The sequence below is a fragment of the Lynx canadensis genome, chromosome A2 (genome assembly GCF_007474595.2).
Source record: "Lynx canadensis isolate LIC74 chromosome A2, mLynCan4.pri.v2, whole genome shotgun sequence".
In the NCBI taxonomy this organism is placed as follows: domain Eukaryota; kingdom Metazoa; phylum Chordata; class Mammalia; order Carnivora; family Felidae; genus Lynx; species Lynx canadensis.
The window spans coordinates 15714056-15738131 of NC_044304.2; the positions used below are offsets into that span (position 1 = coordinate 15714056).

The following is a 24076-nucleotide window of genomic DNA, read 5'->3' on the forward strand; positions in this document are numbered from 1 at the left end:
CCCCGGGTGCGAGGCGGGCGTGCAGCACATGCAGCTGCACGGTAGCCGAACAGAATAATCGCTGCTGGGAGGCGATGCTCAGGTCACCCGAGGGACGTTCCCCGGCGGGCACCGCGGGTCAGCGGCCACAGGAGCAGCGGAAGGGCCCTCGCCAGCCCCCTGGGTCGTGTCTGCCCCTTCGCCTGAGTGCCGAGGGGAGTTAACATTTAGAAAATGTGAGAGAACAGACGACAAAAGAAAGAAAAAAAAAAGGAAAAAAAAAGCCTAGTGACCAGCTCTATAAAGTGCATGATGAGAGTGGCACATGCAAAAAAATAAATACATAAAATAAAATGAATAAATAAATAAATAAACAAACAGGTTCATAAAAGAGGATTAGGTTCTCTTTCCTTTTCAGGAAGTTTCCTTCATCATGACCAGCTCATTGCTTTTACAACCCAATGCGGTTGAAGTAAACAAAAAAAAAAAAAAGAAAAAAGGGAACAAGCATGGTGTTGGCAGAATCACATGTTCCTGGTTGGAAAGAAGTCGCAGCAAAATGCAGAACCCTTGGGTCTGTGTCTTTTCTCCCAGCCCCAAGGTGAGTCTGCCAGGCTACGAGGCAGATGCTAAGTGGTGACTCGTGTTTAGTTGCATCAGTTTTGAAGGCAAGATTTTTAAGGAAGGGCTCCTTCTGCTTTTCTTTTCTTCTGCGTTAAAAAAAATTTTTTTTAAGTTTATTTTGAGAGAGAGAGAGAGAGAGAGAGCATGAGCAGGGGAGGGGCAGAGAGAGAGAGGGAGAGAGAGAGAATCCCAAGGAGGCTCTGTGCTGTCAGCGCAGAGCCCAGCGCGGGGCTTGAACCCATGTTCCGCGAGATCGTGAAACCAAGACCCCGAGGCCTAACCGACTGAGCCACCCGGCGCCCCTCTTTGGGTTTTAAATTGTAAACGTAGCACATTTCACACGAAGAGACGCATCTTTCCTGCTTGGCTGAAAATTCCGGTTGGAGGGTGTGGATTCGGATGTTTTTGTGTTTGCCAAGTGTTAACTTGCGGCCAGTTAAACAGTGTTCCTGGAGGCAGCAAGGGAGGGGGAGACAGGTCCCCCTTCGAGACTCACGGGCTCGGGTCCAGCATGCCCAGCCTGCAACCTGGGCTCAGGGGACATCGCGAAGCCTAGAACAGCAGGAGTCCCCACGAGCCACAGCCGCCAGGCTTGGTGGGCTTCTCGGGGCCACCTGACGACAGTTCTGAATTTCCCCCCACTCTGCGCCACACGTGTTTCAAACCTCACTCTAGAATTCTCCCAGCTGTCCCCCTGCCCTCCTCAGCAGGTGGCCCCAAGAAAATGTCACCAAGGCAATTTCGCCAAGAAAACAGAAGCCATCAGGACGAAACAGTCTTCACTCTTGCTAGAAACCCTTGCATTTCGCCTACTCCTTCACCCCTCCCAGCCTTGTCCTCACAGGACACACGGTGAAGGTGAGTCCGGCCCCGCCCTGTCCCCTCCGCAGACACCGCCCCATCGGCTTCCACCTCTCCCTCTCCGGTTTGATGAAGTCTTTCCCTGGATCCCTCCAGCCACTGCTCTGTTTCGCCCCCTCCTCTTCACAGCCAAACTTCAAGCCACCTGTCCCCAACCTACTCCAATCTGATGCCTGTGTTCCCTGTTCCGCGGACGCTCACGGCCCCCACACTCCCTCGGCAAGCCCCACCCCCCCACCCCAGCTACTCAGCCGGCCAGACACCCTGTCCGGCACTCGTTTCCTGGAATGCTCGGTCTTCTCACCTAGAAAATGACCCTGCTAGTGTTCTTCGTTCCTTGCAGGCTTCTCCCTGCCTGTTTCTGGGAGGTTGTTTGCTTTGGCTTCTCCCCTATTCTCATTTGTCACACTTCCTGAGGCGGGGTCCAGCTGGGGGCCAGGGAGAAACCGCACACGGGTGAGGCAGGCTGGGTGGGGGTGATAGGGAGCGGTGGGGACTGGGGCACCCAGGGAGCGAGAGAGCTTCAGAAAGGTGGCGACCACAACTCAGCAGGAGCAGGTGACTGCCAAGGGCAGGGGCGGCAAACGTTTTTCTAAAGGGCCAGCGGCCACGAGTACTGTAGGCCTTGTGGGCCACATGTCACCTCTGTCACTTACTCTTCTTTGTTTCAAGAACCCCGTAAGAATGTAAAAAAGTTCTTAGCTCTAGGGGTCATACAAACACAAGCCAAGGGTCAGATCTCATGTGCAGATTGCAGTTTGCTGACCCCTGGGAAAGAGTGAATGCCAAGTCCAGAGCGGCTAGATGTTCTGGCCAGAAATCCAGATTCTGTTTGAGATTTCTTGGTTCCTAAACGCTGACGTTTAGCAGATCTTCCGGGAGCGCCTGTCTCCAGGTACCCCCTGGGCATCTTGTAGTCACTGGAAACGTGTCCACCCAGAACCCAAGTCGTCATCACGCCCCTCCCCCCGCCCAAGCTGAGTTCACACACTCAGCAAATGGTAACACCCTCCACTAGAGGCAGACAGCTGGGAGTCCTTGCCCTTCATCCCCACGTCGTCAGCACAGTGCGGCCCATCCTTCTTCCTGAATTCCTATCCACCTGGCTCTGTCCTCCGTGCCACCGCCCTGTGTCGGACCACCATCCTGTCACCCCTTGAGAACCTCCTCCCAATAAATAGTCCCCATCTCCTGTCTTACCCTCTCCTAATCCTTGCCACGGCCAAGATGATCTTTCTCAAACGCAAATCGCAAATCCGGTCAAGGCACTCCCAACCTTAAGACCCGTTTGCTGTTGGGTAAAATCCTAACCTTCAGTTGATCTCCAAGGCTTCTGGTGGTCAGGTCCCTGCTGGACCCTGTCCAGCCCTGTACCTCTAAGTGGTCGCTCCTCCTTTCTCACCAACAACCCTGCACCACTGCCCTAGCCTTAGGCAACCCCTCGTCTTATTTTCTATCCCTATAGATTGGCCTGTTCCAGGCATTGAGCATGGAGGGAATCCCAGGATAGGTGGTTTGTTTGTGACTGGCTGCTTTCACTTAGCACATTTCAAGGTCTCGTGTACCAGTAATCCCTTTTTTCTCTATAATTTTTAAAATGTTTACTTTTGAAAGAGGGTAGGGGAGGGGCAGAGAGAGCGAGAGGGAGACAGAGGATCCAACGTGGGCTCTGTGCTGACAGCAGAGAGCCGACACGGGGCTCGAACTCAACAAACCGTGAGATCGTGACCTGAGCAAGTCCAGCGCTTAACCCACTGAGCCACCCAGGCACTCCCGGTGCTTCATTTTTTTTTTATTGCTGAATAATACAGCTTTGCATGGACATAACCACATTTACATTTTGTTTATCGGCTCATCACCCACAATGGTAGTTTTACCTGCTGTGTCCTCGTGTTCTGATACATGATATTCTTGGGAAAGGAGTCTGTGTGGTTTTTCAGGTCCTGTAGAGTGAGGGCGAGGAGAAGCTTCTGCAACTCTAAGGTCTTTTGCAGAGAGATCAACTCAGGGAGGAGGGGAGGCAGAGGCATGAAAGTTGATGTGGGTAAATCCAACTCAGTCAAGGGAGGAAGGGGACGCTAGGACCGCCAGCTCAGACCCTTTGGCCCAGCCGTCCCTGGACCGCACAGACAGGATGCTTTCTTCTCAGAAAGGAAGACAGCAAGGGGAGCCTGGGTGGCTCAGTTTGCTGAGCGACCGACTTGGGCTCGGGTCATGATCTCACGGTTGGTGAGTTTGAGCCCCGAGTTGGGCTCTGTGCTGACAGCTCGGAGCCTGGAGCCTGCTTCGGATTCTGCGTCTCCCTCTCTCTCTGCCCGCCCCCTGCTTGTGCTCTGTCTCTCTCTCTCTTGCTCTCTCAATAATAAATAAATGTTAAAAAAAAAATTAAAGAAAGGAAGACAGCAGGATAGAGGGAGAAACAAAGGACTCTACCCTTTTTGGCTGAAGGCTGCTGTCGATAACAGTGCTGAGCCAACACCACCAACATCTGAATATTCTGGTTGCCACAGGTTCCTTGTATATTTTGGATATTAACCCCTCAGTGGTTACATGACTTGTGAATATTTTCTCCCATTCAGCAGGATGCCTTTTCATTCTGCTGACTGTTTCCTTTGCTGTGCGGAACTCGCTGAGTTTGATGTAGTTCCTTCCTTGTTGATTTTTGCCTCCTTGCTCGTGCTCACACCTCCTCCGAAACATCGTTGCCAACACTAAGGACAGGGCTCTGTTCCCTCTGTTTTCTTCTAGCAGTTTCACAGTGTCAGGTCTCATGTTGAAGTCTATACTCCATTTCAAGTTGGCTTTTGTGAGTGGTGTCAGGCAGGGGTCCGGTTTCCCTCTTTTGCGTGTGAATATCCAGTGTCCCCCGCTCTGCTTACTGAAGTGCTGAGTACAGACTACTCTCAGCTCCTTTGTCAAATATGAGTTGATGGCGTGTGTGGGGGCTTATTTCTGGGTTCTGTTCTGTTGGTCTGTGCGTCTGTTTTTGTGCCGTTCCTGTACCGTTCTGATCGCTGGCTCTGTAATGAAGTTTGAAATCGGGAATTGTGATGCCTCCAGCTTTATTCTGCTTTCTCGGGATTGCATTGGCTATTCAGGGATTTTTACGGTTCCACACAAATTGCAAAGAAACTTTTGTTTTTCTGTTTCCGTGAACAGCGCCATTGGGATTTGGATAGGGGTTGGTTTGACCAATCGGCAGATGACTTTGGGTGGAACGAACGTTTTTGACAATGTTAAAGTCTTCTGATCCGCGAACACAGGGTCCCTTTCCATTTATTTGTGTCTTCAATTTCTTGCTATTTTCAAAGTACAGATCTTTCACCTCCTTGGTTAAATTTATTCCGAGGTATTTCATTCTTTTTTGATGCCATTGTATAAATGGGATTGTTTTCTTGACCTAGCCCAAAGTCTGAAGACTTCCTTCTGTGTTTTCTTCTACAAGTTTATTGTTTTAGCTCTTACATCTAAGTCTATGTTTTATTTTTTTTAAGTCCCACTTTATTATTTTTTAATATAATTTATTGTCAAATTGGCTTCCATACAACACCCAGTGCTCATCCCAACAGGTGCTCTCCTCAATGCCCATCACCCACTTTCCCCTCTCCCCCACCCCCACCCCCATCAACCCTCAGTTTGTTCTCTGTATTTAAGAGTCTCTTGTGGTTTGCCTCCTTCCCTCTCTGTTTGTAACTATTTTTTTAAGTCTGTGATTCATTTGAATTAATCTTTTCTTGGTGTGAGATGAGGGTCTAAGTTCATTTTTTTTTTTTTTTTTGCAGGCACATACTGTTTTATGATGAAACATTTTTTCCTACATTAATATTGATGTCAGCTTAATATTCCATTTCGCAAACGTACTATCAATACTGGGATCCTGGTTAGGTGTTTACAACTCTCCTTCAGAACAAGCCCGGATTTGTAGCGTTCGCCAATTTCCCTGGTGCAAATATTCCGGACCACCTCCAATTTCAAGGTACGGATGTTACATAACTCATCATGGAATTGGATCACACAGTTGGTGTTTGGAGACTGTTACAAGCTGGCTGTAGCATCTTACTGGTCATTTTGTTGTTGTTGTTGTTGTTGTTTGTTTGCCCCTCTGTTTGTCCTCAGTGTACAAAAGGTGTTTCCTCAAAGCAGGAAGAAGCTATTTTATCCACTGCTTTAAATGAATGCTGGCCCTCCAGGGCCTTTCTGGTTCTCCCTCCTCATGTGGACAACATCCTTGCAGCCTTTCCGTGGTCACATTTAGTGATGCCCATTGTTACTTACTTTCGGGACAGCGCAGCCTTGCTTCCTGGAGACGATGCAGCAAATCGAGTTTTGACAAAACAGGAGAAGTACATAGCTGCTTGAACTCTGCAGTTTTACAAAGACACGCATTCAAAATTCAAATTACGGGGGTGACTTCTCCTTTTTAGTCTTCCTCTTGGGAACCAAATATTGAGTTAAACAAATGCCGCAGGGCAAAATAGCTGTGTGGACAAGCCCCCGGGGTGAGGTCAAGTGTGAACGTTACAATGTGTCAGCTTCCTGAAGGTATCTGGGCGTCAGAGTAGTGGGAGGAAATCGCTGGAGTGTGACACCGTTTCAGACAAAATGCACCAAAGCTTTCTTCGGAGGCAAACTTGAAAGAAGGGCTAATAAAATGAGGGGTTCGCCCTGGGAGGGGACGCCTTCCATAGTTGTTAAACATCGTTTGCCAAGTGCTTAGCTGCAGCGGGCATTTTCATTAATGGAATTCAAGTCTCTCCACCCTCTCATCAAGCCAAAGAAGTATCTCGTTTCCATGAGTGTTTCTTTCATTACTATCGTGATTAGTACGTTAATGGCTATTGTGTCTCTTCTGTACCTGTCTACACTTCCGTTCATTTGATAAACCAGTTGGGCGCGCAGAACAGCTGTGTGATAGGAAAATCCCGATGGTTTTCCTATTGATTTCTAAGATTGCCTTATGTATTACAGGCGTTGACTTTTGGCCACTTTGTCTTAATTTGTAGTTTTAGTGGGTTTGTGTTGTTGTTGTTTGGCATCACATCTTTGTATTGCCCACTTTGTAATGGGCGTTGATCTACAACGCAGGCACATTTCCCCTTAGTAGAATTCTTTTCTTTTTTGAAATTTGCTTAGAATGTCTCACCTGGTTTCTGCAAGTGAGTTTTAGATTTGTTGAATTAAGGGCCGAGACAAAATGCTCTGGAGGTTGAACAAAAGCTGCAAAGTAATTTGGTGCTGGCTTTCCAAGTCTGTGCTCAAAATCAACTCATTGGGCGTATTTCCCCCCATTGACCATCTTATGGTGGCTCCTGCCCCATCCTGGCACATGGAAGGCTCCAGTGCCCGTGGGCGTGGCAAGTGTTTCTCCCAGTGGTCTACATACCCCAGGTCTCTGGCTCAAGGAGCTTGTCCTGAATGAAGGGATGGATGAATGGGTGAGTGGGTAGTGCCATTTGGGATGAATAAACACATGAACGGATAAATGAAATTTACTAGCAACCCTACTTTTCCCCTTTCAGTGCCCTGTCCCAAGGACTGTTTCCCCTTGCTTTCCTACAAGGCCAGGTAGCAAAAGAGACTTACAGGGTTTCTATAATTTAGTTGTGTCTGAAACTTATGTTGATGGCTTCAGAACATCTCATAGCTCCAGGCTTCCAGGGTCCCTGTGCGTTAAGTGATCCCAAAGCCCTGGCCCAAGGCAAGCAAGCCCACCCACCCATGGCAGCGGGACGATGGAGATGCTCCAGGGGGGTGGGGGCAGGGTAACAGGTGTGAGGCTAAATCTGGAGGGAAACTCTAGTTAAGCAAGTGCTCCCTACCATGGGGCATGGCAGGGGGATGGAGGTAACCTGAATAACCCTCTCCTGCTTCCAGGAGGCACAGTGCTCAGGGGTGGAGACAGAATGAGAGCCCTACCAGCTCTCCTTAGACATGACCCTTGTTCCTTTCCTGCCATCTAGGTATCAGTCTTTACACCGTTCTTGAACTCCTGCCACGGAAAGGAGGAATGGGAAATGAAGGACCAGAATAAATATCGGACAACTTCAGAGCAGGAAAACCCTACCGCGTCCAAATTCTTGCACAACACAGAGATTCGATTGCACCGAACTACGTCTGAACAGAGTGACAGCCACGGACTTCAAAATCACTTTTCTTTCTTCAAAATTTTACCCAGCAAATGTCAAGGTAGAAGGTGCTCGTGATGGCACTGAGTTCAGAGTGCCTGACTGAGAGGAGGAATGAGTGTGACAGGGAAGGAAACGTAGAAGTCAGCCAATATCAGGGTGTCTATTCACCCCTGCCGATACAGAGTCCACTACATGTGGAAAAATCAAAAGCCATTCCGTCTGGTCGGCGTTTCTCAAGCTTTAGTTATTAGAATCATCTTTTTAATAATAATCCCATCTGACAACAGTGGAATACATAATCCTCTTAAGGTTACATGAAACATTCCCCAGGACAGACCATATGTTAGGCCACAAAACAAGTCTTAGCAAATGCGACAAGACTGAAATCATACCAAGTATCTTCTCAGACCACAATGGCATGAAACTAGAAGTCAGCAACAAGAAGAAAGCTACACAAATCACAAACATAGGGAAATTAAACAACACCCTTCTGAACATTTGATGAACCAAAGAAGAAATGAAAGGGGGAGATACAAAAGTTCCCCGGGACAAACAAAAATGAAAACAACATACCAGAACTTATTGGATATTACACATAAAAGGATGAAACTGAACCCATATCTTATACCGCTCACAAAAATTAACTCAAAATGGATTAAAGACTTCCATATTAGACCTGAAACATGAAACTCTTAGAAGAAAACACTGGAATAGAGCTCCTTGACATGGGTCTTGATAATGATTTTTTTTTTGAGTGTGATACCTTAAGCATAGGCAACAAAATAAAAAATAATCAAGTGAGTCCACATCAAACTAAAAAGATTCTGCACCGCAGAAGAAACTATCAACAAAGTGAAAAGACAAGCTTTGGAATGGAAAAAAATATTTGCCAACCATATGTCCGATAAGGGGTTAATATCCCAAATAGGTAAATAACTCGTGGAACTCAATCACAAACAAAACAAAACAAAACAAAACAAAAAAACAAGCTGAAACAAACAAACAAAAACAACAAACAACAAGTAACCCAAATAAAAAATGGGCAAAGTACCTGAATAGGTATTTCTCCAAAGAAGATGGACGCAAGGCCAACAGGTATATGAAAAGATGCTCACTTGTCATCACTTGTCATCAGGGAGATGCAAATTCAAGTCACAATGAGGTATCACCTCACACCTGTTTTAAAGACCGTCCTCGAAAAGACAAAGAGGTAACAAATGCCGGTGTGGATGTGGACAAAGAGAACACTTGTGCACTGTTGAGATTGTAAATGGGAAGAGCCATTATAGAAAACAGTATGGGGTTTCCTCAAAAGAACTAAAAATAGAACTATCCCCTGATCCAGCAATTCCGCTCCTCAGAATATGTCCAAAGGAAATGAGAGCACTCACTTGAAAAGATATCTGCACCTCCATGTTCAGAGCAGCGTTATTTATAATAGCCACAGCATGGAAACCACGTTAAGTGTCCATCGGTGGATGAATGGATAAAGAATATATATATACACAATGGGATATTATTCAGCCATTAAAAACAAGGAAATCCTACCATGTGTACCAACCTGGATGGACCTTGAAGGCATTATGCCAAGTGAAATAAGTCAGAGAAAGACAAATACTCTGTGATCTCATCTGTATGTGGGATCTAAAAACACAACAGCAACAACAAACTCAGAGAAAATGAGACAAGATCTGTAGTCACCAGAGGCAGAGGGTGGAGGAGAGAGAATTGGAGGAAAGGGGTCAGAAGGTACAAACTTGCAAAGGATTAGTAAGTCCTAGGGACGTGATGTGTGACCTGATGACCACAGACAACGCTGCCGTGTGATATATAGGAAAGGTGTTAAGAGAGGAGTTCTCATCACGAGGAGAAAAACTTTTTCCTCTTTTCTTCTTCTTCTTTTTTTTAATTGTAAATGAGGAGGCAGATGTTAGCTGAACCTATGGTGGTAATCATCTCCCAATATACGTAAATCAAAGCAGCATGCTGTGTGCCTTAAACATGTAGAGTGATTATATGTTGACTGGGGGAAATCCTTAGAATAGGACTTCTGCTTTTGGTCACTCCATTTTTTTAATGTTTATTTACTTATTTATTTATTTATTTATTTAGAGAGGAGGGGAGGGGCTGAGAGAGGGGGAGGGCAAGAATCCCAGGCAGGCTCCACACTGTCAGCACAGAGCCCCGATGCAGGGCTCAAGCCCACAGACCGTGAGATCATGACCTGAGCTGAGATCAAGAGTAAGATGCTTAGCCGACTGAGCCACCCAGGTGCCTCTTTTGGTCATTCCATTTTGTTTTCACTCATCTGTTGATGGAGACTTGTGATGTTTCTATGCCTCGGCTATTGGGGAAAGTGCTGCAGTGACCATGGGAATACAGACATCTCTTTGAGATAATGATTTTATTTCTTTTGGATATGTACCCCGAAGTGGGATTCCTGGATCAAATGGAAGCTCTATCTTTAGTTTCTTGAGGAACCTCCTTTTTTTTTTTAAATAAAAGATTCATTTATTATTTCTGAGAGAGAGAGAGAGTGTGCGTGCACGCACACACAAGCGGGGGAGGGGCAGAGAGAGAGGGAGACACGGGATCCGAAGCAGGCTCCAGGCTCCGAGCCGTCAGCCCAGAGCCCGACGTGGGGCTCGAACTCACCAACTGCCAGATCGTGACCTGAGCCGAAGTCGGACGCTCAACCCACTGAGCTGACATTCCCACCACCGGAGTACAGGGTTCCCTATCCCCCATGTTATCGCCAGAATTTGTTCTCTTGTCTTTTTGATAATAGACATTCTAACAGGTGTGAGGTGATATTTCACTGTGGTTTCAGTTGCCATTTCCCCGATGAGGAGTGATGTTGAGCGCCTTGTCACGTGTCCGTTGGCTATTTGTGTATCTTCTTTGGAAAAATGTCTATGCAGGTCTTTTGCTTCTTTTTAAACTGGATTATTTGTTATTTTGGCAGTTGAGTTGTACGAGTTCCTCGTATGTGTTGGATGTGAACCCCTTATGGATAGGTGGCTTACAAATATTTTCTCCTATCCCATAGATTGCCTTTTTCCTTTGTCGATGGTTGCTTGGACTGTGCAGAATCTGACACCTTATGGGCCAAAAAAGTAAGAAAGGGCTCAAAGACTGATGGGAAGAGAAGCAAAAGACATCGGATCGAGCTGGACGGGCTCCCACTGGATAGATCTGGGACGATTTGTATAGCAAAACAAGAAAGGTAATATCAGATTGTATCCCACTGAACAAAAAAGGAATCCGTGAGGTCATGATGATATAAATAAATGAATAAATACGTAAGTGGAGGAGAAAAGGTGCCTTTTCTATATAGTGAAATGCCAACTAATAATAGACATTTATTGATAAATAAGTACCACATACTTCACAGTGGAGAAACCTGGTGGAAGCTTTCTAAATCAAGTGGTGAAGTTCAACATCCTCGGTGGCACCACGTGACTTCCGATATGATGCCCCGAGGACACGTTATCTCACGTCTCACTTCTGGGAGATTCCTGCTCCAGTGGCATAACCCGAATGGAATCATGAGGAAACATCAGGAAACCCACAACAAGGAACCGTCTGCCGGGTGACTGTAGCGTTCAAAATGCCGTGGTCAGTAAAGACAAGAAAGGTCTGACGAACGGGTAGAAAGCCATCACCGCTAAGTAAACAGTGATTCTAGACCCTGGGACTCTGAAGGACAATATTTGCAAAGCGGGCAAAATCGGAAAGAGGGTTACAGCTGCCATGATGATATTGTGTGAGTCAGGTGAGCTTCCTGTTTCGATGATGTGGGAGAGCATCCTTGTCACTGGTAAAATCATTCCAAGGGATGAAAAGCTGACAAGGCATCATATTTGCGACCTGCCCTCAAATGGTCCTGAAAAATAGTACGTTTATATACATCGATCCGCCTGTCTATCTGTTGAGAGAGAGAGAGAGAGAGAGGGAGGGAGAGAGAGAATGACGAATTAAAACAAATGTAGTAAAATGCCGATAGCTGGGGAATCTGGATGAGGAATGTGGGAGTTCTTTGTGCTATTTTGGCCACCTTTCCGAAGGATGAAATGATAGAAACAGCAATAACATGGAGGCGGGGCGTGACCGGCACGCACAGGAGCAAGGAGGGAAGGGGGGGGGGACAGGAAGACAAGGGACAGGAAGGGCTAGAGGTGCCATGAGTAACTGAGGAGGGGCACCGTCAGGGGGTGTTAGATTTCTTATCTGAGACCTGGAGAAAGATCACCCAAGAAACGGACTCCTAACCAGAGAGAACAAACTGATGGTGACCGGAGGGCAGGTGGCGGTGGGGGGAGGGGATGGGTGAAATAGGTGATGGGGATGAAGGAGGGCACTTGTCGTGATGAGTAACACGTGATGTATGGCAGTGCCGAATGACGCCATTGTACTCCAGAATCTAATATTACACTGTATGTCAACTAACTGGAATTAACGTAAAAACTTAAAAAAATTTTTTTTTAATGTTTAGTTTTGAGAGACAGAGAGAGAGAGAGAGAGAGAGAGCAGGGGAGGGGCAGAGAGAGAGGGAGACACAGAATCCGAAGCAGGCTCCAGGTTCTGAGCTGTCAGCCCAGAGCCCGACGCGGGGCTCAAACCCATAAACAGCGAGATCATGAGCCGAAGTTGGATGCTTAACCAACTGAGCCACCCAGGCGCCCCTAAAATAAAAACTTAAAGGAAAAAAAGAGATCAACCTGCTTTCCTTGCTTTGTTTCATTTAACAGCCCCATGGGGGTAGACACTAGGTTTATCCTCACTTTATACAGAAATGGGGGTTTCAGAGATTCATCCATTCAACCAGCATTTACTGAGTGCTTGCTATGGTCCAATTTTACCGCGGCTACATGAAAAAATGTTAAGCGTGATTGTGCGTGTGTGTGTACATTTCGGAAACAATCCAGGAAGGAGATGCACTTCAACATTAATGTGCTAAGAGAGGCTGTCTGTAGGCAGTGGGTCCAAGTGCTTCCGTTTTCTTCTTTGGCCTTTCTAGATGTTTCCAGTTTTCTGCAGTGCACATCACTGCCTTGGTGACACGTCAAAAAAACAAGTCTTATTTCATTTTTTTTTTTAATTTTTTTTTTTAACGTTTATTTATTTTTGAGACAGAGAGAGACACAGCATGAACGGGGGAGGGGCAGAGAGAGAGGGAGACACAGAATCGGAAACAGGCTCCAGGCTCTGAGCCATCAGCCCAGAGCCTGACGCGGGGCTCGAACTCGCGGACCACGAGATCGTGACCTGAGCTGAAGTCGGACGCTTAACCGACTGAGCCACCCAGGCGCCCCAAAACAAGTCTTATTTCAAAGATGGAACTGGAGGATGTTGGAATGACAACATTTCTCACTGTGATATTTTTGCGATCAAGTACGGTTTTCGATGCAGTCTCATTTTACCAAAGTGGCAGACAAATGTTTCTTAATTCCGTTCCGCCTCCTTCTCTCCACACTGCAGAGAGGAACCGGCAAGTGTACAAATGGAAAGCTGACTCCTCCCTTGACTCTCAAAGCCTGGAATTCGCCATATTTTCTGTGTGGAAACGTAAGCCCAGGGCAGGGGGACCTCCTCCTCCCCAGACAAACATTTTCCAAACCTCCATGATACCAGTCGCTTTGCATAAAGGAAGCGTGTGCACAGAGTAGGTCCCTGATTGAAGGGACAACACTAGGGTCCAAAAAAAGAGTGGCCAGCCCGATGGCATCACTGTGTCGCCAGGTGGGACACCCATTTACTCAGGGTACTGTCTTTTATTTTTATTTTCTAATGTTTATTTTTGAGAGAGCGCACAAGCAAGGGAGGGGCAGAGAGAGAGGGAGACGGAGAATCCAAGCAGGCTCTGGGCTGTCAGCGCAAAGCCCGATGTGGAGCTTGAACCCACGAACTGTGAGATCATGACCTGAGCTGACGTCGGCTGCTTATGACTGAGCCACCCAGGCGCTCCCCACTGCCGTCCCCCCCCTCCCCACCTTAGGATGTTTTCTGACTGGTGGATGCCTTCCTCCCCTTTGCTGCCCAAGCACCACGGGCCCCAGGGCACCCCTGTGCCTGTGTGCCTCCCAGAGCTCAGAGAACTCGCTTTGAAAAAAGCACGTCCTCAGTCACCACTGCCGGATTGAATTGATTCCCGCAAGCAAATCTGGGGAAACGCGTGGAGTAAATTGGGTGTATCCCTGCTGTGGGGTTCAGTGCAGCCATCAGAAACAATGCTTTAAACTGATCTATTCACCTGGGAAACAACAACAACGACAGGAAAACAGCTGAAGTCCACCTTTGTCACCATCGTAAATACATACGGGAAAAAAAAAAGCAAACTAAGAAAATACATCGAAGAATGCACAGTAGTTGTCTTTGGGTGGTGAGATTATGGGTGATTTTGGTATTTCCTTTTTCCCTTTGTGTTTTTAAGCTATTTAAAAAAAATTTTTTTTTTATTTAGTATTTTTGAGAGACAGAGCCTGAGCAGGGGAGGGGCAGAGATCTCAGTTCTACTGCCAACAGCAGTTCCCCAATCCTATTTCCCCACCAGGGCTCTGCCTGTCCCACCCTGAGTTCTCTGTTCCTCAGGGTTTCCAAGCACCTAAGCCCTGCAGCGGTCAGGAGGGGAGGGGAGGGGAGGGGAGGGGAGGGGAGGGGAAGGTGGGGAGGGGCTGCTGGCTGCTGATTGGCTCTCCCCTCGGAGCGAAGTCAGCAGCGGAAATCACTGCTTCCAAGTTCACTGGTGGTGGGAGCAGGGGCAGGGGCTGCCTGGGGTCAAGGGGCTCTGTTTACAAATGCTAATGCTCATGAATGAATCTGAAATCCTGTCTGGGCCCAAGGCCTTCACAGGTAAACTCGGTCCCCGGTCTTCTGGAATGTCCCATTTGGCTCATTCGTCTCCTTCCCACCAGGGAGAAGTTCTTGGAGAAGGTTCAAGGCCCGGAGGGAACTCAGCCCGCACCGCCTTTAAACTCGCTCACCCCCACGTGGCTGCACATTCCGTGGTGGTCACGTGTCCGGATCTGGCCACGAGCCCCAACCTGCCTGGGCTCGGGTCGGCGCGCCTGGCACGTCACCCCGGCTGGGTCCCGCATCGGCCCCCAGGGGCCCGAGTCAGAACCCCGCAGAGAGTTCTTGCTCCGCCGTGGAGGGCGACATCGAGCTGGTCCTCTCCAGCCTCTCCGCGGAGAGGAAGGGGAGCCACTTGGCCAGGCGCGTGGCCAGGACCCCGTGGAACAGCTGGCGCAGGTACCTGCGGAACCTCTCTCCCACGAAGGCGTAGATGACGGGGTTGACGCAGCAGTGCGTGTAGGCGATCACCTCCGTCACCTGCATGGCCACGTCCAGCTGTTTGCTCTGCCGACACTCGTCGGTGAAAAGGGCGTCTTGGAAGGCAGAGACCAGCATGGCCAGGTTGTAAGGGGTCCAGAAGAGAAAGAAGACGATCATGATGACGAAAATCAGGCGGACGGCTTTGGCCTTCTTCTCGTTGGGTCGCCTGAGCAGAATCCTTACGATCTCGGTGTAGCAGACGATCATGACCAGCAGAGGCAACACCAGCCCCAACGTGTTCAGCTTCAGAGCCTGGAACCGTTTCCAGGCTTTTAGGTTTTCGTGAGGGAAGTGGAGGCTGCAGGTGATGTGGGAGAACTCCCGCTGGGTCTTGGAAAAGTAAAAGCCCGGGACGGAGGCCGAGACGGCCAGGCCCCAGGCCACGGCGCTGCTGAGGATGCCGAAGAGGACGGTGCGAACCCGCAGGGCAAACACGGCGTGGACGATGGCCAGGTACCTGTCCACCGTCAGCAAGATGATGAAAAAGATCTCGCTGTACAAGCCTATGTAATAGAGCCCCGAGAGCAGCTTACAGGTGCCGTCGCTGAAAATCCAGTCATCCTTCAGCTTGTAGTCAATCCAGAAGGGCAGCGTGAAGAGGAAAAGCAGGTCAGAGATGGCCAGGTTGAGGAGGTAGATGCTGGTCATACTCTTGAGCCTCTTGTACTGCATCAGGACCAGGAGCACCAGGATGTTGCCCACCAGGCCGACGACGAACACCAGCGAGTACAAGGGGGGCAGCAGCTGGGCCCCGAAGGCCCTCTCCTCCCCCTTCTGGCACGGGGTTATGCCCTCATAGTCATATTCTGTCGTCACGTCAAAGTTCTCTGCAGGGACTGTGATTTCCGTGCTGGCCTCTGTCATCCTGGAGCGAGTCTCTGTTTTCTTTGCCGTCAGAGGGCGGCGGGCCCTGGACAACAAAGACGAGGCAGGGATGATTAGAAGCCTTCAACCACCTGACAGCTGTTTTACGGAGTGCCTACCGTGTACCAGACCCCGGGACACAGCACGGAGTAAGGGGGACCCGGGTCGACTCTGCCCTGGTGGAACCTGGAGCCTAACGGGGTCGGGGCGGGGGGTGGGGGGGGTAGGCAGTAAATAAATGAGCGCACGAGTGGTTCATTCCATCGCTTTGACGGTAAGTGTCGTGCAGGAAAAGTCTGGTGGCTGGAGACAGAGCGCAGACGGAGGGAGGTCTCGCCCCACTGCTCCTAACCGGTGCTTCCCGCGGTCTTGGCATTGGACTCAGTGCTAGGCAACCCCTCGCCCCCAAGCAGGTGCCGTTATCGTCCCCCTGTCTGGAGGCGATGATGCGGACGTTCAAAGTGGGAAGGACACGTATTTATGAGAACGAACGGTGGAGTTCAAACTCGGGCGTGAGTGGCTCTCACGCCCATTCCTGAAATCACTGGGGCTCCTGCCTCCAATCTCAGAGCAATGATTTTGCGCCTTGGGGTCCCCAGAAGGATGCTGAGAGTCCAAAACTTACAGAGGGATTTTCATGGCTCCGGGGGCCTAAAAGGTTCTTAGTCAGGGGTGACATAGCGCCCCGGGGGCACATGAAAATGTGTGGCCTTTTTTTTTTTTTCCAAGGGGGGGGTGTGGTGCCCCAGAGACGAGGGATGCTGCTGTCTGGCCATTCGTTAGGCAGGGCCAAGGATGTCCTGCCACGCAAAAATTATCCTACCCACAGCGCTGCCGTAGTGAAATTCTAGAAGGCCAGCTCCATCCCTTAGTGGATGAGGACGCTGAGGACGCAGAGTGGGTCAGCCTGGCTCATGTCATACAGCCCACATGTGGCACAGGTGGGTCTACAGGCAACTCGGTAGACCACCTGTGAGAGCCGTGAGGAAGATTCAGAGGAAAGTACAGTCTGGCTCTTAGATATTTGCACCCAGGGTTGTCTTGAAACAAACAAAAACACGCAACGGCCACTGGATCGCTTGCCTTCGTGGGACTTCCCCCAGTTCCTGATGGTGAGCAGGCTCTTTCAGTCTGTTCCAATCACTTCCTGAAGACACTTCCCCAAAGGGAGCATGGATGGGCTTTGGCGTAACCTACCGGCTGTGTGACTTGGGATAAGTTAATCTACCTCTCTGAGCCTTAGGTTCTCCTCTGTACTGTGGGAAAGTAGCACCTACCTTGCAGGGCTGCTGTAAGGTAATGCATGTATGAGAAAAGCGACACCTCGGTATTTTTCGGGCCCTCGGTAAATATTGGGGTTCCTCCTTCCCTGCACCGGCCCCTCTCTGAGGCCAGTCCCAGGCTGGCCTCAGTCAAGTAGCCGGTGCCCACATCATCACTCCCATCCTGAATCTGGAGTCTCTAGTCTTCTAAATTGCTTAGCGAATGTTTCCAGCTTACAAAATTCACATTTCTGCAGCGGCCGTTGGAAAATAAGGCACACGGGACAGGGCAGGGGGGTGTCCGGCATCCTGGCTGGGGAGCTGTCATTTCCCGTCAAATCCGTCCCTGTGGCTCACTCGTCCGGCTCTGGACTTGCCTATACCCGACCGGCTCTCCTTCTGGAGGGACCCAGGCTGGCAGTCACTAACCAGGCTGTGTGGGCAATTTCTGACTTCTGCTGCCACTGCCAGTACGGGCAGGTGGGCTTGGCAGACAGCACTTTGGGGTAGGCCGGCAGATTTACGGCGGAAGCGACCAGAAGCTTGGCAGCGCAAGGAGCCGCTGCTGCAAGCCTGAGCCCATGAGCCCGGGGGTCCTGGGGAATTTGGGCGAAGATGAGGGCAAACCGAGTCAGCATTGCCCCCGGGCCATTTGAACAGAGACCCGCCTTCACCACCACCCCCTCCAACTTCGTTGGCTATTTTCCCAACTTGCCAGGCGCCAGGCAACAATCCGCAAGCAAGTCCGGGAGAGGGATGGGGTGGGGGTGGGGAGGAAGGGGCCTTGCAGGGAGACAGAAGGCCCGTGGTGCAACTGAGGCCGGCAAGACCTCAGCCCCGAGGTGATCAGCAGGATCCTCTAGCCTGGGAGCTGGTGAGGGCTTTGAGTAGAGAAAGGGCAGTCTGTGGGGCTAAGACGCCCAAGCCTGGTAGCATGCTGGGGCTGGCTTACGCTGGTTCGTAAAAACCGATCGTGCCCACCTCTCCCCAGCTCGGCATTCAGGGGTTTGGTGGCTTTGAAATCAACCACAGTGGGGATATCGATGCCACAGAAATCCACAAACACTAGAAATCAGGACTCTTTTTTTCCCATGAGGGCCAGTGGCTAAACCTTTACCGGCCCTTCACCGCCCACAGGCTGAATAGTCTAGAGCTGTCCCCCCCAGTTGGAGCGGGGACTCAAGCGTCAGTGAGTAGTAGACCGCCTGGCTGACAAGCTACGCAAACTTCTGAGAGCTTCTAACTCGGAAAATCGGGGCACTCCAGATTCTTCTATGAAGGAACAGTTGAAATAGATACCTCCAAGTAGCCCCCACCCCACCCCTCCCATGCCCCTCCACCTTCGGAACACAGTCTGACCTGCCTCTTTGTTAGTAGAACGGAATGGATGCATCCCAAGAGGACATCTCCCTGTCTCCGGGAGGGTAAAATCCTACCTCCTCCAGAGACAAATCAGCAGTCCTGACTGTGAGGCTCCTTGGTTCTAGTCTTCTCAAGAAATTGGTCACTAGCACCTGCAGTGTTTTTTGTAATTAATATTTCCCTTTTGCTACAACTTCTTCATATACCATGTTTGGGTTTTGTTTACATAGGGAAATTTGGCAAGTGATTTCCTCCTGAATAGTTTTTCCGCAGAGAGCCTCTTGTTTCTTAACAGACTTTAGAAAGGCTGATTTTCTCAATCGGTTACCAACAACCAATCATTCAAGAAAGGCTTTCCTTTTTTAGCAAGAAAACCCCTGTTTTACATCTGAGCACACAGTCTCATAAATTCACCCCTTGTCAGTATTGCTATATAATTAATTGCCTTGTAGATGCATCTAGGGGCTAATTAGACATTCGCTTGGCCCTCGAAGAATTCCTCACCTTTCAGGAATGTCCTACGGTGCGAGGACGACAGTCCTGGCTGCATATATGTCTTCTAACAAGATTGCCCTCAGTGGTAACTGGCAAGACAGGAGAAAAAACAAGTACCACTTACTCTGGTCTCAGGGGTTTTGTCCACGAAGTCTTTGTTTCTGGAGCTTTTCGAATTTTGATGAACTCAAGGCTCAGCGTCCTGATTGAACAGGAAGTCCTCAGCTTCCTGTGTGATGATTTAGGACTCCAGGGTTCACAGTCTTTCAGAATGACGAGAAGGGGACAGAGTTCTTCCTTTTGTAGGGTCGGGTGTCCATGAGTGGCCGCGACACGCGCTAGTGGCCGGTTCCTCAAGGCTGGGCTCACTCTAAGGATTTTCTCTGCTCACTCGGCTGTGCTTCTCCCTAGGGAGCTCTGCCTTAAGGGGATTGGGTAGGGTAGGGTTGGGTGGAGTTGAGTGGGGGAGAGGTAGTATGAGCTGTTCCCAGAATTTGTGAAGCAATCAAAGGCTGAGATAGTGTGTGTGTGTGTGTGTGTGTGTGTGTGTGTGTGTGTGTGTGTATTGAGGGGTGGTGAGGGAGGGCAGGGCATAGAGGGTTTGTGGTCAGTGACTAGCCTTTTTTTTTTTTTTTTAGAGTTTGCAAATGGAAGGATTTAAACCCCAACGCTGGATCCTGGTTCTCCAAATGAACCGACTGATAGCGCGAGAGACGTGACAGGTCCTCTTTGGCGCCCCCTGTGTCCTCCACCTCTGTTTGCTGTCCCTTTCTGCTCCCGGTCTCCACCCCTGCAGACCCCACTGAACAGTTTCATCTCAAGGAACCTCCAGCCCGAAGTGAGTACAGGTCTGTAGGCTGAGTTTCAGCCATTTCTTTCTGATCGCAGGTTCCTGTTTAATGCGATGGTCCAACCGAGGCTGCGGCCAAATCCCAGCTCTCCCCTGACACAAGGGCGGGTAACCACGCCTTGACAAGTCTTGGCTCCCACTCCATCGCATGAGATCGCCAAGCACTCTTGCTTGCCGCAGGATGCACAAGGTCAGCTTGGAGGTGAAAAGTGTCACAGAGCACCTGGCCTAAGGAGGAGTGACGAAGGATGCTTCCCACGACTCTCCCCACAGCCACCAGCACCTGCTCTGCCACCGTGCTGGCTTCCCCCCTGCCCGCCACTCTGGGCTCCACTCCTTTTCTGTAAAATGGGACTCTAGTGGCCTTCACAGGATTGCTGCAAAGCACCATTTCAGAAATGAATGCGAATGTGATTTGCAAATGTCACTTGTCCCTTCAAGGCTCTGTTTCTTCATCCGTAGAATGAAGACTTTAGACAAGGTGCCCCGTGTGCCCTTCAAAGGAACACTCCAGGAGTCTTCTGGGGTCGGGCCTCCCCTCTCTGGCAGCCCGTCCACAGACAGATGGGGGAAGAGGGAGGCAAAAGGCAACTAAGCTGACAAAGAGGTGACTTTGGGTGTATTATTTATGCATTCGATTGTCTCTTTCCTCTTCTGTAAAACAAGGCTAATAATTCCCACTTTATAGAAGGTTAAATGAATACATGCATATGAATGAATGATTTGGTGCTGAGCTTGGCAAGCATTACCAACGCCTGCCTTAATTTGGGTTTCCCTTTTAGGTGCAAACCCTGGAACGGAACGCAGATGCAAGTAATGTATTTGCAGCGGATCCCAGGAGACACTGCAGGGGAGGGGAAAGGGGGCCAGGAAAGGGAGCATTATAGAGCCACTCCTGCAGAAGGTAAGTGGCACCCAGGCCCCCTGGGGAACCCAGGGAGCCCCTCAGAGTCACCCCAACTGTGGGGCCAGAGGGTTGAGGAAACCGGGCACGTATCCATCACATCTCTGCCTGCCCGCCACTGGCTGAGGGCCGCTTCTCTTTGGCTTTTGTGGCTGGATATCATCCCCAGGAGATTCTCCACCAGCGCACAGGGCTGGGCATTTAGGCAGTGGCCGTGGCCCTAGATGTAGTGGGAACAGACAGGAGTGTCAGGAAGGTGCACACCATGGTCTTCTAACCTTGACTTTGCCTCGGCCTCTGTTTCCTTAATGGGGCGCCCCCTGCAGCGTCAAACCCCGATCTGGCCTGCTGACCCTCCTCCTTCATGTCCCATGCTGCCTTTCTGGGTCTCATCTGCGACATCTGATGCTGACGCAGCCGTTCCCACTTCTCCTTTCCTGTCTCAACCTCAACATCCCGAAATCTTATGTTCTGTTTGACCAGGACGCGGTAAGGCCAGGCTCCTTGCCTGCGTGGAGCCTGCGCGTCATTGAGGTACGCCTTTCAGGGTCAAGTGCTACACCTGTAGGTGAATTTCCGGGGGAGGGGAGGGGCTGGCAGTGCTCTCTCTGCCACCCAGTCCCAGGCCACGCTGTCTGCCTACTTGGCAGAAGAGATTGCTTCCGACCCCGGGCCCCTCTGGGGACACCAAAGACAGATTGACGGGCGTCTCACAGATGGACACGAGGGCCTTTGGGGGACTCTGGTGGCCCCTAGGCAGTAGCCTACCCTTGCCCCCTCCACACCACTGCCTTTTATCCCCACCTCGTCTAATCTCCTTCCCTAGCCTCTCTCTCTACCACCCCTTCTTCCCCAGGCAGTCTTTTCTCCTCCTTAATCTCCACCTCTGCTCTCACGCCTGGTAGCTCCCAGGCTGTCTTGCCCCACAAAGTGCTGCCAACCCAGCCTGGCAAACCAGAGGAAGTAGGTCCAGTAATCTGTCCCCTGCATTCTGCCCAGCTGCCCTCTTGTGCTGGGTCATGTCCCGTCGTGAATGAGGATGTTGGGCACGACCATGACCCAGGACAGACGAGAAGCCACCCTGCCTGGATCACCCAAGAGGCCACCTCCTCCCTGCAGCCCTTCCCACTCCACTCTCTGCAGCCAGAAATCATCCGGGAGAGGCAGGTGCGGGGGCTCTGAGGGGCTTATGGGTTTTTTTTTTGTTTTGTTTTGCTTTGTTTTGTGTTTGCAGGGGTGGGGCTCGGGCATGAGCAAAAGCTGCGGAGCGTCTTAAGGCCTGGCCTCAGAAGTCACCTCGTGTCACCTCTGCTGCGTTGTGAGGGTCGAAGCACGTCACCGAGCCCAGCCACAGCCAAGGAGTCGGGAGATGGGACACGTTGGTTTAGTTGGAGTGGTGCAGTCACGCTGTGGAAGGCCGTGTGCCCCAGGATGGGGTGGTGGGGGGGCCTTGAAACTGTATTTTACCCTCCACCGAAGTACACGTCTCCTCCAGTCTCTGGCCAAGGGCTTCCTTGAACCCTCTCCCCCATGGCCATGTCTTCCATGCTCCTCGGCCACTCACGCCCGTGACCCTAACTCCCGGATCTCGCCATCAGAGCAACCGCGGCCCCTCATACCTTGGCTCCCGGCACCCCAGCCTCTGACCCCACTCCCACCTCTCCTGCCATTCGGCACCAACAGGTCCTTGACCCCAGTGGGGCTGTGGGTATGTCAATTTTCTACAGACCGTCAGCCTCCTTATACTGCCCACCAGCCTGACCCCACGGGCCATTGCTCCGGTCTCCGTCCCCCACCCCCTTACCTCCACCCTCAGCTCTCAGGCTCTTTTCTGACCTCGTGGTGTCCACCCAGCAAAATCCGGCCTCGGGCACAGCCAGCCCCACGCCCGCACCCACGAAGTTGAATGCGGCTGGAGGGAACCCCGCAGGCGTCCTGCGAGAACTGAGTTGTAACCCGCCGTCGGAAGGCGGGGAGGAACGAAGAGGCGATAACAACCCTTCAGACCTCAGATCTGAGCCGTGGACGGATCTTAGGCGTGCGGACCTCTCCCCTCCTCCTTCTAGTCCGAGAGCCGAATCCGGGCACTGGCTCGCGCTGGCTCTTCCCTCCCACCGCATTCACCACATGTCCACGAAGTACACCCGATCTCGGTCGCGCACTGGACAGTTACGGGGCTCAGCGGAGCTAGGCAGGGCCGGGAACCAGCGCGAACTCCAGGGTTGGTCTGGGGGCTGGCCGCACCCGCATCACGTGGGAGCTTGTTGAGAAGAAAGGTTCTCAGGGCCTCACCCCGGACCTGCAGAATCAGAATCCCCGGGGGCGGGTGTCGGACCCGGAAGCTGTGTTTGGGGCAAGCCCTCTGGTGCCTCTTATTTATGCTGGAGTTTGAGGATCGTGTCGAGACACTTGCCGATTAGTGTGTGACACCAAGGCCCGGGCGCTCGTCCAAAACGGCAGGCCCTGGGACCTCACCGCGGGCCCCCTGAAAGAGAAACTGCGTTTTCACCGGGGCCCCCCAGGGATCTGTCACGGGCCCAGGGGCTGGAGGTGGCCGAAGGACGCGTCCCAGGGCGTAGACGCTCAGGAAGCCTTGGGTGACTGGTTGTCGCACAGAAGGAGCACCCTCGCCGGGCTGCCCAGATAGGTTCCACTTCCCGGGCCCACGCTGAGGCTCAGCGGGGACGCCCTGGGGCCCGACCTCGCATCTGGTCCCTACGCTGTATTAGCGAGGCTGAGGGAGAGTCGCGCCTACCCGTCGCCAGTGGGGGTAGAAATCCGGTCCCCCTCCCCGGAGGGCTCTTTGGCCATGTCTGCCGCGCCCCAGGCTGGACGGACGGAGCAAAGGCCGTGTGCCCTGGATGCCGCCAGCAGGAAGGCCCTGGTGGGGAAGGTACAATGTCTCTGGAAGGAAGCAGGATGAACGGCTAATATTCCTGGTCCCTGGGGAGGGAAGCAGGTGCGCCTGGGGGAGACACCAAGCCCGAGTTTTCACTGTCTGTTACTTTGTACCGCTTGGCTTTTGTACCAAGTACAACTGTTACCCGCCTGGTGGTTTTCTTTCCTTTTTTTTTTTTTTTTTCAATATATGAAATTTATTGTCAAATTGGTTTCCATACGACACCCAGTGCTCATCCCAAAAGGTGCCCTCCTCAGTACCCATCCCCCACCCTCCCGTCCCTCCCACCCCCCATCAACCCTCAGTTTGTTCTCGGTCGCCTGGCGGTTTTCAAAATGGGGTCCAAGGGGTCTCCCACACCCATGCCAGGGGTCCCTGACGTCTTCCCTTTTCCAGCTACGTCCCTGTGTGCGGCTGGTTTTCCTTCACAGACTTCAGCCAAAACGATCACAACAGACGGGGCGGTGGGTGGGGGAGGAGGGGGTGCGGGGCGGGCGGTGGGACAGAAGCAGC

At 51.1% G+C, this 24076-nt stretch overlaps 1 protein-coding gene and 1 long non-coding RNA gene across 12 annotated transcripts; one reads left to right on the plus strand and one right to left on the minus strand.

Annotated features, from left to right (window-relative positions):
• Window positions 1–770: 770 nt before the first annotated feature.
• Window positions 771–23718, plus strand: LOC115507585. Of its 11 annotated transcripts, XR_003966733.1 has the most exons (6): window positions 771–1461; window positions 5247–5440; window positions 10642–11367; window positions 19549–19748; window positions 20223–20367; window positions 20543–23718. It is a non-coding gene; the product is annotated as an uncharacterized LOC115507585 (long non-coding RNA). The 11 variants fall into 11 exon arrangements; XR_003966735.1 differs by lacking the exon at window positions 10642–11367; XR_003966743.1 differs by lacking the exons at window positions 771–1461; window positions 5247–5440 and adding an exon at window positions 8648–8687.
• LOC115507577 (C-C chemokine receptor type 1-like) lies at window positions 13801–15812 on the minus strand. The gene has a single exon (XM_030306004.1). It carries the CDS (start codon window positions 15789–15791, stop codon window positions 14709–14711), a length of 1083 nt encoding a protein of 360 aa, XP_030161864.1. The 5' UTR covers window positions 15792–15812; the 3' UTR covers window positions 13801–14708.
• Window positions 23719–24076: the final 358 nt, after the last annotated feature.

Bases quoted from the DNA above. Each gene is read 5' to 3' on its own strand.
- LOC115507577 (XM_030306004.1), bottom strand. From the start codon at position 15,791: ATGACAGAGGCCAGCACGGAAATCACAGTCCCTGCAGAGAACTTTGAC.